Source organism: Hylaeus anthracinus, unplaced genomic scaffold (genome assembly GCF_026225885.1).
Source record: "Hylaeus anthracinus isolate JK02 unplaced genomic scaffold, UHH_iyHylAnth1.0_haploid 12002, whole genome shotgun sequence".
Lineage (NCBI taxonomy): Eukaryota > Metazoa > Arthropoda > Insecta > Hymenoptera > Colletidae > Hylaeus > Hylaeus anthracinus.
Window position 1 is genome coordinate 2,775,875 of NW_026534349.1, and position 15,255 is coordinate 2,791,129.

The 15,255-nt window shown below is 35.2% G+C and overlaps 5 protein-coding genes across 7 annotated transcripts; all 5 read right to left on the minus strand.

Moving 5' to 3' along the window:
* Window positions 1–299: 299 nt before the first annotated feature.
* Window positions 300–4,116, minus strand: LOC128891913 (diphthine methyltransferase). The gene is made up of 4 exons (XM_054151872.1): window positions 3,475–4,116; window positions 1,062–1,680; window positions 858–993; window positions 300–790 (listed from the first exon to the last, which is right to left on the minus strand). The coding sequence occupies exons 2-4, from the start codon at window positions 1,663–1,665 to the stop codon at window positions 427–429; spliced, it is 1,104 nt and encodes a 367-aa protein (XP_054007847.1). The 5' UTR covers window positions 1,666–1,680; window positions 3,475–4,116; the 3' UTR covers window positions 300–426.
* Window positions 4,117–4,267: 151 nt separating this feature from the next.
* LOC128891912 (uncharacterized) lies at window positions 4,268–7,081 on the minus strand. 2 transcript variants are annotated; one of them, XM_054151871.1, is made up of 2 exons: window positions 6,949–7,081; window positions 4,268–5,956 (listed from the first exon to the last, which is right to left on the minus strand). In XM_054151871.1, the coding sequence occupies exon 2, from the start codon at window positions 5,735–5,737 to the stop codon at window positions 4,472–4,474; it is 1,266 nt and encodes a 421-aa protein (XP_054007846.1). In that variant the 5' UTR covers window positions 5,738–5,956; window positions 6,949–7,081; the 3' UTR covers window positions 4,268–4,471. The 2 variants fall into 2 exon arrangements, with proteins under 2 accessions (XP_054007846.1, XP_054007845.1); XM_054151870.1 differs by lacking the exon at window positions 6,949–7,081 and adding an exon at window positions 6,400–6,538.
* A 311-nt stretch (window positions 7,082–7,392) lies between these two features.
* LOC128891914 (uncharacterized) lies at window positions 7,393–8,741 on the minus strand. Its single transcript, XM_054151874.1, has one exon. The coding sequence runs from the start codon at window positions 8,290–8,292 to the stop codon at window positions 7,750–7,752; it is 543 nt and encodes a 180-aa protein (XP_054007849.1). The 5' UTR covers window positions 8,293–8,741; the 3' UTR covers window positions 7,393–7,749.
* Window positions 8,742–9,080: 339 nt separating this feature from the next.
* On the minus strand, window positions 9,081–13,174 carry LOC128891911 (H(+)/Cl(-) exchange transporter 7). Of its 2 annotated transcripts, XR_008460950.1 has the most exons (13): window positions 12,850–13,174; window positions 12,561–12,686; window positions 12,157–12,355; window positions 11,827–12,080; window positions 11,559–11,736; window positions 10,972–11,496; window positions 10,741–10,910; window positions 10,496–10,675; window positions 10,214–10,423; window positions 9,894–10,139; window positions 9,741–9,821; window positions 9,306–9,677; window positions 9,081–9,224 (listed from the first exon to the last, which is right to left on the minus strand). XR_008460950.1 is itself a non-coding variant. In XM_054151869.1 (12 exons), the coding sequence occupies exons 1-12, from the start codon at window positions 13,006–13,008 to the stop codon at window positions 9,576–9,578; spliced, it is 2,430 nt and encodes an 809-aa protein (XP_054007844.1). In that variant the 5' UTR covers window positions 13,009–13,174; the 3' UTR covers window positions 9,081–9,575. The 2 variants fall into 2 exon arrangements, 1 of the variants encoding a protein (XP_054007844.1); XM_054151869.1 differs by having other exon boundaries at window positions 9,081–9,677.
* A 1,189-nt stretch (window positions 13,175–14,363) lies between these two features.
* LOC128891756 (intraflagellar transport protein 46 homolog) lies at window positions 14,364–14,977 on the minus strand (the record flags this gene model as incomplete). Its single annotated transcript, XM_054151513.1, has 1 exon — window positions 14,364–14,977. A coding segment is annotated over one exon (591 nt), but the record flags the coding sequence as incomplete, so codon positions are not given.
* Between the last annotated feature and the right edge of the window lie 278 nt (window positions 14,978–15,255).

The following is a 15,255-nucleotide window of genomic DNA, read 5'->3' on the forward strand; positions in this document are numbered from 1 at the left end:
ATCTAACAAAATCACGTTTCTAGTTACATTTCTCAACGTTGTCTAGGATAGGCAATTTATTCGATGGAATATTTCCAGCTCTTTTTCGTATATACAGAGTGTCTCAAAAATGTTGTAACACCTTGAAAGGGGGGGGTGATTTGAAACAACTTTTTCCTTAGCGAAAATGTTGTCCGAGGCTTCGTTGAGGAGATATTAACGGAAAACACTGACCAATCAGAGCGCGAGTTTGCCGGTGGAGCGGCCGCGGTAGCGTACGAGAGCGGCCACCTAGCGCTACCGCGGCCGCATTGTATACAGTTATATAAATAATATAAACAATATTGTTTATAAACAATAAGTTAATAAATTACAATTTTACACAGTTTTTTTGGAAATTGATCGGTGTACGAATACTTACTACACCCACTGTAAGTAGAGATTCATTTAGTAATCCCCTAAATGTGTTGCGGACAATTTTAAAACGTGATCGTAGAAGGAGCAGGTACCAATCAAAGAAACGTTTCCTGCTTCCATTTTGGGTATTCGTTTTACAATTTCTGCGCTGTTTAAAAAGGACCAATCGCATCCGTACGCTATACTTTCGTGCTCGTTGTATTCGCTAACGACAGACGGTGCATCTGTTCTCTCGCAGTTGATTATTCGAAATCCGCCATACATGCAAGCGGCGAGTAAATAGTTTCGCTTGAATGGATCCCATTTCAAACGCCACACACCACCGCCAAGATCGGTTTCCGAAACGGGTCGTTTTATGTTTCTTGTATCCCATAATCTCAACGTTTCGTCGTAACTGAAAAATTGTAAATATTTACTAGGTCGTTACGCGTGTTACATATATTCTACTTCTGATACGCCACCTTCCAGACGATAATAAAAACTCTTTTGTCGCATTACTATGAATGCTCGTAACACCGGCGCCATGAATTTTGCTTAACGCGGTGGATTCACTTCCTACTCTCGTATCGAAACGTTGGAATTTACAGTCGTCGCCGCCTTGAATGCAACATAAAAATATTCGACATTATTTTCAGCAACAGATTCGAGACAATTTACATTCGTACCCGTGTATATGACGTTCGTATCCCAGTAATCGAAAGCTGCGATCCAAGCTTCGAATGCGTGCGCGGGCCATGAATTAATTTCGTTAAGTTCGTTTTCATTTATTTCGAATAACGATATAAAACCTTTCGAATCGCTAACTACAATTTTTGGATTCGATTCGTTGTTATTCATCCATCTTCCGGAACACCAGTCTAATGATAAGATGAGAACTTCGTCGTCGCTATGGGAAATTTTCTTCTCCGTTAATAATTCCAAAGTTTCCTTCTCTTCGTTGATTTTTAATTGATAAACTTGCAAGTAGCCTATAGAATTCACAACGCCAAGTAAAATTTTATTTTGATACGTAACGTGTGCCCATTTCGTGTCTAACACAGCAGGGACTTCTAGCTTTTGTAACAGTACCAGAAGTCCATTGTCTACGACTCGAAACATATACATTCGTCCTAAGCGTTTTAATGATTCCGATTTATCCGATGTTGTTTCACTGTCTTTTGTTAATTGATACGTTCCGCATACAAATATATCTCTGAAGGGATTTGCTGGGCACCATTCGACAGAGTCGGCAGAAAATTCGGTATCGAAGCTATCCAAAGTGTGGAACATGATTGATTTATCGATCTGTAACATATAACCCTTTGGTTGATAAATATACATTTTTCGTGTTAAAACAAGTATTACATTTATATACATTATAAAATACAAAGGTGCCACCCATTCCGTAAAAAGTACATATTATAGGATTTACACGAGAGTATCTTTATTTGTACTATAAATATTACAATTAATGAAAATTATATAAAATATTACACATACAGAATTGTTTATTCGAAAATGGATACATGCAATTATATATTACTTTCAACTATATTCGTTACTAACATTATTAAAATACAAAAACAGAATTTGTTTTAAAACATTTGGTACGAAGTTTACTTTTGTAAGAGATTAAAAAATGTTAATAAATAGCATATGAAAATTGTATAGTCTTGTATATAATATACACGTTGGTTAAAACTATATTGTTGTCATTGAGATCATATCATTAGGGACGATACATAGTCGCTGGTTAACTTCTTAAAAGTAATAATACACTTCTGAGCAAATTTAAGTATCATAGGAACTTTGTTTCTTCATTTTCATCATCCAAATATTTTTATAATAAATAAGTAAGCCGCATTACGCTTACACACCTCGTAATATTACAAATATTAATATGGTGTTAGTTCTCTATTATTTAGATTTTTTATTAAATATTTCTTTCTATGATATTTGGGAAGTATATTTGTACTATCGATAATCCACGTAAGGATAGTTTACTCTGCATTAATAGATATTAAACGCATTGTACTAATAAAGAATTTGTATATGTTTGTACTCGCGGTTAAGTCCGATGGAATGCGTCATCCGAGACATTTCATATTTATCGTTCGCATAAAATCAATCGTACCTCGCAGTTCGAATAAATTATTACATTTAGCGGCTATTACAATTATACTCTTTGGCAGTAAAAACCTAATAAATAACTTCTCATGATTTAAATAAATATACGATGACATTTGCATTTTTAATAAGTTTATAAAAATACAAAGAGGCGCGTAAACACCTTCTTTATGAATTGTACTAGATTTTCAATTAACGACCGTTAACCTATAGTCCAAATCTGAGGTAGACAAATTGGCATTCTGGTTCTTGCATATAGCGTGTACATACAAATACTTTGTTTGGACAATAGTATGTTATAAGTCTTTGTGCTTTCCATTATTGTTATCTATAGCTAAGTACTTTTTGAATACTTGGTCAGTTGAAAATTAACGATATGTATAAAACTATTAAAAATAAGCGTTTCATTGACGAGCACTTTTCTCAGTCTCGACTAGACATTCTCTAACTAAAATACGCGCGTGTACGATACCGCGTTTAATTTTTTCAGCAGAAGTACGACTGCCGGCATAGGTAGGTCGTACCTCGTGACCAAGTTCTTCTATGACATTAAGTAGTTGTATATATTTTGATTGGCCAGGTACAGAAGGAATCGTTTGCTGTAGCGCTCTTGGATTTGGTACACTCAGTAATGGCTCTGCAATCTTTGTTGAGACTTCAATGTTTCCTCGTTCTTCTTCCATCTTCTAACTTTTTCTTAAATAAATAACCTAACAAATAATTTACGAAGGAGATCTAAATTATAAAGAACCAAATACCATGAAGCATCTCTTATGATACATCGGTTTCATTGTATAAAATTTTATATTTTAATCTAAAACACTGACAAAATTGATGTAGAGAAAACGATAACCTTTAAGTCTTGTGTGTTTCATGTATTTTTGCATAACGTTTGTTAAACAAAATTAGGGAACTCCCAAATATAACCTCAAATCAAACATGTAATTTTATTTCATGTATCGTAGAACTTACCTTCAACGATATATTAATGAAACGCAGATGTATATCTCACAGAATAAATAAATAAGTTTAAATGAAAATGAAGTATAATGTTATAATTTAATTCGTGAAATACATGAAATGATCGACTTCTCCATGTCACCGCTTGCAAGCCAATATGCAGTGATGTTACATAGATGTACAGTTTATGGTGTCGGTAATTTAAACAGCACGTGGTGGGAGAAAGTACCGAACTGTAATACTCAATACTTTCGCGCTACTTTTAAATTGATAAATACGCGAGTAATTAATTAAGGGCATGAAATCAATACACATTACTGTAGAAAATTGTTGTTTTTTCTTTATTCAGATATACCTTATAGTCAGTTATATTCAAGGATTATACTTTCCATAGGTATGTTTTGTTTGATCAATTTTTTTCTGTCTGTATACTGTAGGTAATCGCTAGGTACCCATAGTTTCAACCAAAAATGCGATACATTTTCCTTAGAAAATATATAAACGAAGACTCTTCAGTGTACAAATTGTTTCTGCTTAATATTATTTTATTATTTACTAAATTAGACCTTAATACGAAGAAATGATTCCTTCGTGATTTGCATCTATGCATAGAAAATGGTGGTCTTTAAGTTCTTCCTAATAAAAAGAAACAAAACCAAACGGAAAGAAAATGTCTATTCTTTAATTTATACCCAATATTATGCGTTACGAATCGATTAATTTCTTTTAGGCATCCACAAAAGTGTACATTCTTCCTAAAAATCAGTTCGATTATTATTGAAAGTGATAGTAGGTTACGCAATTATTATTTTCTCAACCTTTTACACTTTTCTTTATTAACAACTGATAAAATCGTATAAAATATGAAATAGTAAGTATTAGATATTTATGCACAATTTTGCGGATGCTAAGACACTCCCTTTAAAATATACTGCTGTACTCCATACAATGTACATAGCATTATCTAAAATAATCTGCTAAAAATCTATTCGCTAAGTGTATTGGCAGATCATTGCCGTGCATTATGTTCCGTTTCCAGTAAGCATTCTCGTACGAGGATTCTCGCGTGCTGGATGCCCATCTTCAGACGCTCGGCTGCGCTACGACTTCCAGCATACGAAAGGCGAATGTCTCTTCCAAGTTCTTCGATAATAACCAGTAGTTGAGCATATTTACCCTGACCGGGTACAGTAGGGAAGTTTATCGTACTGGATGGGCTAGCCTGGGCTACTTGAACGGTTTGAACATTTTGCAAATTTCTTGGATTTGGCACGGTGATCACAGGTTCAGGGATTCGAGGAATTTCCGGTACCTTTGGTGGCGGGGGATCGTTTAATTTTGTTATCGTTATTTCATTTAGTTTAGCCAACTCTGTCAGCTTTGCCATTTCTGCCATTTTGGAATATTCAGGCATCTTCGTGATATCGTTCTGTATATTTGCCATTTTAATCATTTCATTCATTTTTGTTTTTTCGTTCATTTTTGCAATTTCTTTAGCCATTTCATTAATTTGTGCAATTTCATTTAATTTTGTTATGTCGTTATTATATTTAGCCATTTCCGTCATCTTCACCATCTCGTTTAGTTTAGCTATTTCGTTCATTCTTTGAACTTCGTTAATCTTTGCCATTTGGGACATCTTCATCATTTCGTTCATTTTGGCGATCTCGTTAATTTTTGTTATATCGTTATATTTAGCCATCTCGGAAAGTTTCACCATTTCGTTCATTTTGGCAATTTCAGACATTTTAGCAATTTCCTGCATCTTCATGTATTCCGTTGTTTTGGCGTACTCTGCCATTTTCTCCATTTCGTATCTTTTAGCCATATCCTGAGACATTTTGTTTAGTTCGGTCATTTTGCTGAACTCGGCGAGTTGAGCCATTTGAACTATATGTTCCGGTACTTTTCCCCTTTCCATCATTTGCTTTAATTCTGCAGAAATTTTATTCATATTCATTTCTGACATTTGAGCTATCGTTGCCGCATCTGGCATTTTTGAAAGTTCTGCAATTTTTGAAATTTCTCTGGCTAAGTTTTCATCCAAACAACGCTTCTTTTTAGCACGATGCCTAGCCATACGCTGAGCTTCCTGCATTCTTCTTATCGCTGCCTGCTCCTCTGTCTCTTTCGCTCTGGCGTTTTTCATTCTCTCTGCTGCGGTGTACAATCTAACAGTGCGTTCCTCTATCGTTTCCGATCTTAATTTTTCTCGTCTATATTCTCGCATTTCCCTTACCTTTTTAAGGTAAGACTTTTTCTTAGCCTTAGGCATAACATGCACTTGTGCACGGTATAAGTACAATTACCTATATAGTCTGTCATTTTTGTTAGTTTTCGATATCAAACTTCTCACAAAATATATTCTATGCATACATTTTTGGCTAAATATAGCCAATACTGTTCCACCTTTCTTGATATTGACAAATCGTTCATTCGAATACCCTTTGTATACAAAATAATTCTTACGTTACATTTGATTATTACCAATTACCTGTAACACAAAACGATACAAATAATTAAAATTTGTTAGAAATGTATTGAAAGATATTAAATTTAAAAGAAATGACAGAGATAAATTTACATGTTTCAAAGCGTGATAAGGACCAATAATATTTCTAACTGTCATTCGACTATCGTCAAATAAAAATTAATATCAACTCGGATTATTGATAGAGATAACTTAAGAATTTATTTGGACTTGGAGAAAAAAAAGGCATAAATCCGGCGTTTTCCTTTGAGAAATGCCGTTAACCACTTTCTTTGATGCAGCGAGTGGGGAGAAAAAATACGTGAAAATTAATTCGTATCTCTGACGTCTGAAAAGACGCGGGTAATGAACTACAAAAAAAATTCCATAGCACGTGCGCAAAAATCGAGCGGCGAATACTGTTTTCGAAATACGTATATGTGTAGGTGCGTGTGCGTATCGTGTACCTGTGTCGCGTTGCTCTTATGTATGCGTGTTCTCCCAAAATTCGAAAGAAGAGCGTCGTGAAGTAGGACGCAACGCGCATGCGCGCCAATCTAAGAACGCCGTCTTCTCTGGAACGTTCACCAATCACAACAATGGCGGACGCAATTCGGTCAGTTCGGTAACGCACGATTAACTAACCGCTAAGATAAACCGCGTCGTGGATCGACGTTATCTTACATCCGAATATTCCTCGCGATGGAACGCGTCCACCAATGCCGTTCGTTCGATAATTGATCCGATATTTCTCAAGATATTCCGGAGACAAACGCACAAAAGCAATATCGGCCGACATGTAAGATTTTCGTTCGGAGCCACTTTAAGGGGCCAAGCGGGGTCGCCGATAGGCTGCGTGTGACGTGGTTGCGTTTATTGACCATAACCCCTTCCTACTCCCGTCTGCAACTTCACGACGGACAGGTGTACGACCTGAGAGACCGCGAAACAATTGACCGACGCCGACTGCTTCTTAAAATACATGACGACATTGCCGAAAACCCGTCGACACTTACGAAACGTTCAGCCCCGTCTTATCGTCTCCGCCTAACGGAGATCTCTCGCTTCTCTTCCTTCGATAAGATGCTTCTCGTTCCCTGGAAATATTCGATTCACGGTAAATTTTTCTTCGATGTCAGGAAAGAATGTTGAGCTCCTTCGAGGAATGAACAAATTTTGACGGGTTTCTTCGGTTCTTTCAGACGAGAAGGTGAGACTCACTGTACGGTGAAACTCGTCAAGAGGATTCGTATTTCCGACGAATTTCCAAGTTGTGAAAACATTTTCCTGCGACAAGAAATAATCTGTGACGATTAATAACGATAGTAACGATAATGATTATTTTAAAAGACAATTCGTGTTCAAGTAACGCACTGTTTTTCTATTCAAACATTTCAGACTTACCCATATGCCGTTAGGTAAATTAAAGAAATAACGTGTGTATTATTTGCAAAGTGAGTGTTTTATTAAAATTTTTCTAGAGATATATTTACCATTTCTTTTATTTAAAGTATTTGTCGGTTACGTATTTTTGTATGGAGTATTACTGTTATTATATTCATAAATTTGTTTTACTATTTGTGTTTGCGTATCTTCTGATAGTGCTCTATACTATCAATTCGTACAAGTGAAATTAATAAATGTATTCTTTGCAATTGTTATATCTTTTTATACCAAAGCTGATGTTTTGATATAATTCATATTTTTTCTATGTAGAATTAGTATTAAAAATTTGACATAGTTTCATAGCTATCATGAAAATAAGTTACCTATTTAGTAAAAATTATATATATATATATATATTTGTTGACAAGCTACTAACGTTGCAAATTAATTTCTGTCTCTGATAAGCACTCTTTGATCAACATTCTTGCTCGCAGAATGCCTACTTTCAACCTTTCAGCTGAAGTTTTACTACCAGCGTATGCTAATCTAACATCTTTTCCTAGTTCCTCGATGATTGCTGATAACTGAGAATAATTATCTTGCCCGTAAGATGTATGCACAACAATTGATGCTCTCTGCATAGGCAAGCATGGTTGAAATTGTTCTGTATTCGATACTCTAACAATGGAATTAGTGGTTTCAAATGTAATATTTCTTCTTTGTAATTTTGCAATTACAGAAAGTTTATTGAAACTTAAAGTTTCGAGCACCTTTTCCTCCTCTAAGGCCTTTTTCTTTTTGGCTCTAAATCTTGCCATTCTCTGTGCATCATGAAATCTTCGAATTACAGCTTCTTCTTCTGTTTCATGTGATTTTGTTAGAAGTCTACGTGCACTTTTCTTTTTTTCTCCAATTAAATCGGATTTGTTTGTTTTCAATGTATTCTTGCTTTTGTTCCGCTTGAAACTATTCATTTTTTCAATTCGGATAGTTCTTTTTGATTATTGTTTATTTTTATCAAAATGGCATAATAATGCACTGTTCGAATGATTATTCGAATTAGCCTCCTGTTTTTTTTTTCTTTTTATCGATTTACGCGCATGCGTGAAGTGCAAATGATTCAGAAGCCAATGGCAAGAATGGTGGATAGTTTCAGACAGAGCCGATAAACTTTTGAATCACATGCATTTGGACGGAAAATATTTGACACTGATTCTTAGTGTTGCATTTCCATTTATTTCCGACAAAATTTTCTATTCTTTCGTCAAGCTTAAATACTTGCGATTATCGCAAACACAAACAAGAAAAATAAGGTCGTCACACTCACACGTAAGACATCGTTGTGTACTCTTTTAGTCCTACGAAAAAATTCTAAGGTCTCGATTTATCGGAGATTGCAAAGAGATATGTAACTGTCTTCTTCTTGGTATGTATTATTGTTTCAAGGTGATTCACTCCTAAAATAGCAATCTACAATTAATTGCTAGCGTTTATTATATATAAGGTCGTTATAGATATCTACATTATTTTCATGTAAATAATGCGTTCTGGGAAGGTTCCTTTGTAACGTCATTCGTTAATCTTTGGAACCGTAATTAATCATCTTATATTTCAATGATAAAACAAAAATTAATGCTTTATATAAATAAATGTTAGATCCATGCAAGGTATAGTTGCTAGTTTAGATGTTTAATTTGTTCATAAATACGTAGGTAAAAAAAATGAGAAGCAAGTATAGAGTACACTTTCATAGAAGTATCAGTTTTGTTTCATATTATTCCATTTATTTTCTGTACATTATTCTCTAATCTAAAATATTTTTTTTCTTGTTCCAGATTGTACACAAAGGTTTTGCATATTGTATCACATAAATTATTGGACATGCTTACGATCCTGGATACTGTCTCTGGAAATTAAGTAAATTAATATGTATATTTCATCGTATGAGTATTATTTCCTCCTATTGCTAGTAATTCTTCCAGTATACCTTTTTTTTAAATTATGGTCGTGGCTGGGCTGGCAATTGTTTGTAAATAATTAATATTATGTACATTTTGTAGTCGATTAATTTTACTAATGTTTCTTGTTATTTTTAAATTATCCAAGTTTCCTTTTTGTGAAATTTTAGCCTCGTGCAGCTTAATAACCTCTCTTGAGTTTATAAATACAAAAGCGTAATATATGTATATATGTATCGTTGAAAATCTTTTTAATCAATTTTTATCAAAGTTCTCTAGATCTATTAAGAAACTTAAAATTAAATTTTGTTACTAATTAAAAGTTCATCTAATCCCATTCTTCCCCTGTGTTTCCATATCCTAAACCTGGCAACATCTTTCCGTGTAATCATTCCAATAACCTAAAAAAAATTTTTCAATACAATATTTTATACGATCTTATGAAATGCATCGATTATCGGTACCTCGTTCGCGTCATTTATTACTGGTAAATGACGAAGGCCTAAAGCCCTGAAAAGTCTAAATGCTCGTGGCAGTGCTGCAGACTGAAAAAAAAAGTTTCGTACAAGCATTACAATTTTTTATCTTTGTAAGCGAAATAGTTGTAAATAACTAACATGCTGTAACGTATACGCTGAAGGATTCATGAAAGGTCTCAAATCTATCGTATAAGTTTTCTCCGTTTCTGTTACGGTGACTTGTTCGATTGTTGGGTATCTAGGATATTCTTTTCTGAACATTTTAATACTCAAGTTTCTTCCCCAATAGTCTTCGTGTTCGTTAAAAATTTTATTTTGCAGTAGGACTATTAATTGGGAACGTAAGATTAAGCCCCGAAATCGTCCATAGGAATGAATTTCAGTCTAGAATATAAAATTTAAAAATAAACGACATTTTTTGTTCATATAAAATAAAACATAAATGCAAAATTGATTACCTGGTCGCTACTAGGGGGATCAACTATTGGAAACCCATTAAATGTTACGCATTTAAGAAGCTCAACTATATGTCCTACATTTTCTACAGTTTTTAATGTTACCACAGGGTGACTCATTATTTCACTGGCGTATATGTTGTTCGACAGCGGTGGAGCTTCCCATGGTAATATTGGAATTCCAGCCATTTGTATATGAATATCATAAATTCCCTAAAGTAATACCATTTGAATCGCTTGTAAAGACTTGTATAATACGAAATAAAGATTGATATATTCGTGTACCTCGTTGAAAAAATCTCCAACCCATTTAGCCATAATGAGAACTATTATAACTGGTAAACCAAAAGATATTCCCTGAGTAGATTCTATGAGTATAGCAGTTAAACTTATCGTCATTCTAACTACTCCACCTAGTTGTGCAGCTGCGCCTAAGAAAGCATACTTCCCGGGAGCCAACACATCCTGTAAAAATACATAGTTCATATTAAATGCGATATTTCTATTATATATTTATATTCTATTCTTACACAATTAGGGAAAAGTTTTGCAAGACCCGATCCGATTAGTCTACCCCATGCTGAACCAATTAAAAGAGATGGAATGAAAAGTCCGCTAGACATGGACAGACCAAAAGTAAAAACAGCCAGGAAAAAGTAAAGCACAACGAAGATCGCTAACGTTATATCGTTGTGAGATCCTACAAACAAAACATTTATTACACATGAACTTTATCATCTTTTGCGTATATAGCGGTGTACCTTTAGGGTCGTGAAATAAAGATCGCACGCTACTTTCTGGCGTTTGGAACCATAAAGTTGCGACCACATTATATTCGCCTTCGTTGCAATACATTTGAATAGGAAATTTCGTGGGATCTTGTCCTATCGGTTTGCAGTCGTTTATTATGTAAATCATAACAAATCCCATTGTTGCGCTTAGTACACCAATCAAAAGAGCTTCTATTACTTTTGACCATCTTTTTTTAATGAACCTGAGACGGAAACAGCTGATCTTATAATTTACGTAGTTCCAACAAGCACCTAGAACTCCACCTATCACTCCCATTAACATGAACAGAGGAATTTCATAAATCTGATACGATATTGCTTCAAATTTTCCCAAGTTTAGTAAGCCTGGGTAGGAAAGGTCACCAGGTCGTCCATGATATGTACTAAGTACAATATTTAATGTAAACGTTGTAATCATACTGGCAAAAAATGTTCTCCATGTAAGGCTTTGATTAAAAAAGCTAGTCCCTTCTTCGATACTGAATAATACTCCACCTACATTATTTTTAAGCAATTGATTCTTTTTTGTCACGCATATTAAATTTCCTACTACTAACCAATTGGTGCTCCAAATGCGGCGGATACACCAGAAGCTGCTCCTCCCGATACAAAATCTCGTTTCTCGTGGTCCTCTCTAAAATATTTAAATATTTTCAAATCTTTGTTAAACGTTGTGCTTTTTCCTTGCGATATCCCTGCTGCTACTACGGCCCCGGCATGTATCATGGGTCCTTCCTACGAGTACCATTGTATCGATACGTCGAAATATTTTTCTATGTTATTTAGCAACAAATAACAGTAAGGGCGATAACAAACGATATTTACTTTTCCACCAGCTAGACCTCCTACTACAGTACAGATTACTCCAACTGCTTTTACCGCTAATGTTTTAATACGTACAACTCGAGGCATTTTAATTCCATTTAAATAACATTTTACTTGGGGTATACCGCTACCTGCAGCAACAGGTTCTACATAGGATACTAAAACAGCTCCTATTAAAATAGGTACTAAATTCAAAACTAACCATATGAAATATGGAAGCCATAAACAGTTTTGCGATACACATTGATCCATATCTATTGTGAATTGTAAGGAACAACAATTAAGTTTAAATATATTTTCCTACAGTTGTACAGCAATGTTAAAGGATACAAAATTTGAGAAAACCATATTTTACACTCGTTAATTGTTCTATAGATATATCTACAAAACATGCTATAAGAGCTGTGCAGATGCCTATCAATAAGAAAATGAACCATCTGGCCAAATTTTTTTTAACTACAAATTTATATCCCTTTTTTCTTTCTTCATCTTGTAAAAGATTATTCTCACAGGGATCATAATCTAAACTCTAAAAGAAAAAGAAAGAAGATTAAGATATATACATGACAAAAAATATCGAACGAAGAATTACTTACAAGATAAGATATAATATTCATACTTGTATGTAATATTTATTAGGAACAAGTATTAATAGAATTAAGTTGCAAAACAAAACTTTTAAAGTTTAGAACGATATACTTCTTATGTTCATAATAAAAGTAAAGGAACATTACCTCGTAATTGGCAGATAAGAAATTAGTGGCTCCAGGAGTTACTTCTTCTGTATTAAGCCTTCTAGGATTATTTGTTATTGTCTCTATAATGTTCTCTGAATTCTTGTCATCGTGACTGTAGACATTCTATAGAGTAGAAAGACGCAATTATTAAAAGCAAACAGGAGATGTTTGCAATTAATATTATAGAAACGAAAGAGGAAGAATATGAATGATAAAAAGTATCGATTAGGTTAAGCTACGCTGTCGAAACAATGGTTGTAAACTTAAATTAACGCTGTTCGCTTACCCGAAATCTAACATTGATGTTGTCGTTCGAATATGACGCAAAATTGTTTCTCGGTTTCAGTAACCGCTCTCTGTCAGTTTCGTCATTGACGTAACTGTCAACGCTGTCTTCGATGCTGGTGTTTATCAATACATTTGCGTGGCTCGAAGAAGCCGTCATTTTTTAGGTATCGTCACTCGAATCACATTTTATACGAGCACAAACGGAAGACAAAAAATTATCTGGAAATATCCATCAAGCCCAATTCTGACTTTTTTCAGTGTCACCACATGCTCTGCAAGTTACAAGACAAGGAGGAAAATATTTACATACTGGTAGCCACGTGACTAATACCGTGATTCATATTAATCAAACGGTTCTCAACCCATAACATTTGTCATTGTAGAGGCCATTCTAGTTTGGACCTTTGTAGTCTTACGTCGGCTGAGGCTCGACAACAAACTGCGACGAAATTTGAAAATGTGTACCGGAAAGAGTTAATCTAATCGAATAGATGCTAATTACTAATAGAATAGATGCTGGTATCTACTTATCGTCGAATGAAACCAGGACCGGTTTTAGCAATATTGGCGCCCCGGGCGGTTGCCCGACCGTGCCCCTCCCACCCAAACGCCGGCCCTGAATGAAACTTATTCGAAGCATCTGTATTTCGACCCTTCAAAGGGTACATCTTTTTCGAATAAAGTTTCCACAAATAATTATTTTGCAACGTGACAATGATTTTATTTATGAACGAAAATTTATTCAAGTAATCGAATAATCGCGTATCTGTGAATAAAAGCGACAGAGACGGAAGGTTGAGAACAAGTACGCGATTCCGGAAGTCTCATCGATAACAAAACGTGCAAGCGCTCTTTATCAAGAAAGTTTGCAGATAATACGTATCCAGATTGGCTTTATTAGGCCTGAATGGATCATTTATAATGGATACGATTACGAGATATAATTGCATTCGTAGCAGGAATGGTGTTCAGTTGCAGAAGGAATACTTGGGGATTTTCAGCTGCGTAAACGATTTTTTTCTTGTTCGAAATACGCAACCATACCGTTTTATTAGGAATTCGTAGAATAGGAAACGCAAGATAAAATTATTATTTCCTTGTACGTACGAGATGCTACAGTATTTCATAAATGTTTTCTTTCAATAGGGGGACACTGGTATATTATGTAATTGTTATTGTTTTAATCGCAGCATTCTCTACGTTCTTTTTTTTCTTAACTTTTTGTTTAACTGACAAATCGTATGGCATAACAAGGGTACATCTGAATGGCAGTCGACTCTGATTATGGTATCATTAATTACAACAATCTATGAGTCAGAAAATAATTATTTCATCAGTGATAATAATAACTGTGCTCTCTGCATTGTCGAGACTATGGTCAGCACTAACGATAAGACCTAAATCGACGATGAACGCTGACGAATTGACGATTGCCTCTTTCTTCGCATTTGCTATCTTCACTCAGTGCCGGTTTTAGCAATATCGGCGCCCCGGGCAAGATTATCTATTCTTATTCATTTCATTTCTTTGGTGTTTCAATACTTGTGAGCTCTAGCGTTTCGTACTTCCAAGTAAAGCGTGAAGAGCGTGTGAAGCGCTTCCAACCGCGAGCCCTCCTTGGCAGGAATGTCCAAGAGGTTGCAAACAACGTCGACGAGTTGCGGTAGCTCGCAGTCCAGTTGCGCGAAATCTAAGTCCATTTCGTTCAGTTTCTCTTCGACCTCAGCTGGCCACTGTTGGAGCAAAGCGTCGATATCGGGCATAGGTTTCGTCAGATGAACATCCGGTGGATGCTTGCTCCTGTGAAGCTGATTGATGTCGTCGATCCACTTGTCGATGGACTTTACGTTCTTCTCGGCGTCCTCGATTCGCTTCACTACCGTTTGCCTGGCTGCACCTGCACTTCTCATGTGACTGCGTAACTGGAGATGCAACACGGCTGGGTCCGATTGATTGGTGCACGGTTCGTCCAGAACGGTCAATCCTATTTTGTCCTCCACTCCATCCGGCCTGGGAATTTTTATGAAGGCGTCTATGTCGCCTACCGCAGGGATGTAGTCAGGGATAAACGGTATCAGCTTGTAGTTCAGCTCCACCTTCTGTGGCGTGTACCTGTTTGAAAAATAATAACGTTAACTATATAGAAATATGTTGGGAGTAATCGTTTTTATTTATTAAATAATTTCATTTATGTTTCGATCTGTACATACAGACTATAGTGAACTAAAATTCGGACCTCTGGTCAGAGAATCATACAGAACAATATTTAAGAAACAGAGGTCAAGATAAGTTTATTGGTGGTATTTTAATATTGTAAGGTTTGTTATAGATATAAACAATAATTATTTGCTATAATAAAAGGATTTTAAGAAAATATTAAGGTGTCGGTAAAAAAAAAGTAGTG

Coding starts and splice junctions, on each gene's coding strand:
- LOC128891913 (XM_054151872.1), bottom strand. CDS start 1,665: ATGTTCCACACTTTGGATAGCTTCGATACCGAATTTTCTGCCGACTCT. Junction 994..1,061: donor TACGAACGTCATATACACGG/GTACGAATGTAA, acceptor GTTGCATTCAAG/GCGGCGACGACTGTAAATTC. Junction 791..857: donor TTTTTATTATCGTCTGGAAG/GTGGCGTATCAG, acceptor ACAATTTTTCAG/TTACGACGAAACGTTGAGAT.
- LOC128891914 (XM_054151874.1), bottom strand. CDS start 8,292: ATGAATAGTTTCAAGCGGAACAAAAGCAAGAATACATTGAAAACAAAC.
- LOC128891912 (XM_054151871.1), bottom strand. CDS start 5,737: ATGCCTAAGGCTAAGAAAAAGTCTTACCTTAAAAAGGTAAGGGAAATG.
- LOC128891911 (XM_054151869.1), bottom strand. CDS start 13,008: ATGACGGCTTCTTCGAGCCACGCAAATGTATTGATAAACACCAGCATC. Junction 10,911..10,971: donor TTTATTTCACGACCCTAAAG/GTACACCGCTAT, acceptor TTTTGTTTGTAG/GATCTCACAACGATATAACG. Junction 10,676..10,740: donor CAAAACTTTTCCCTAATTGT/GTAAGAATAGAA, acceptor GTATTTTTACAG/GATGTGTTGGCTCCCGGGAA.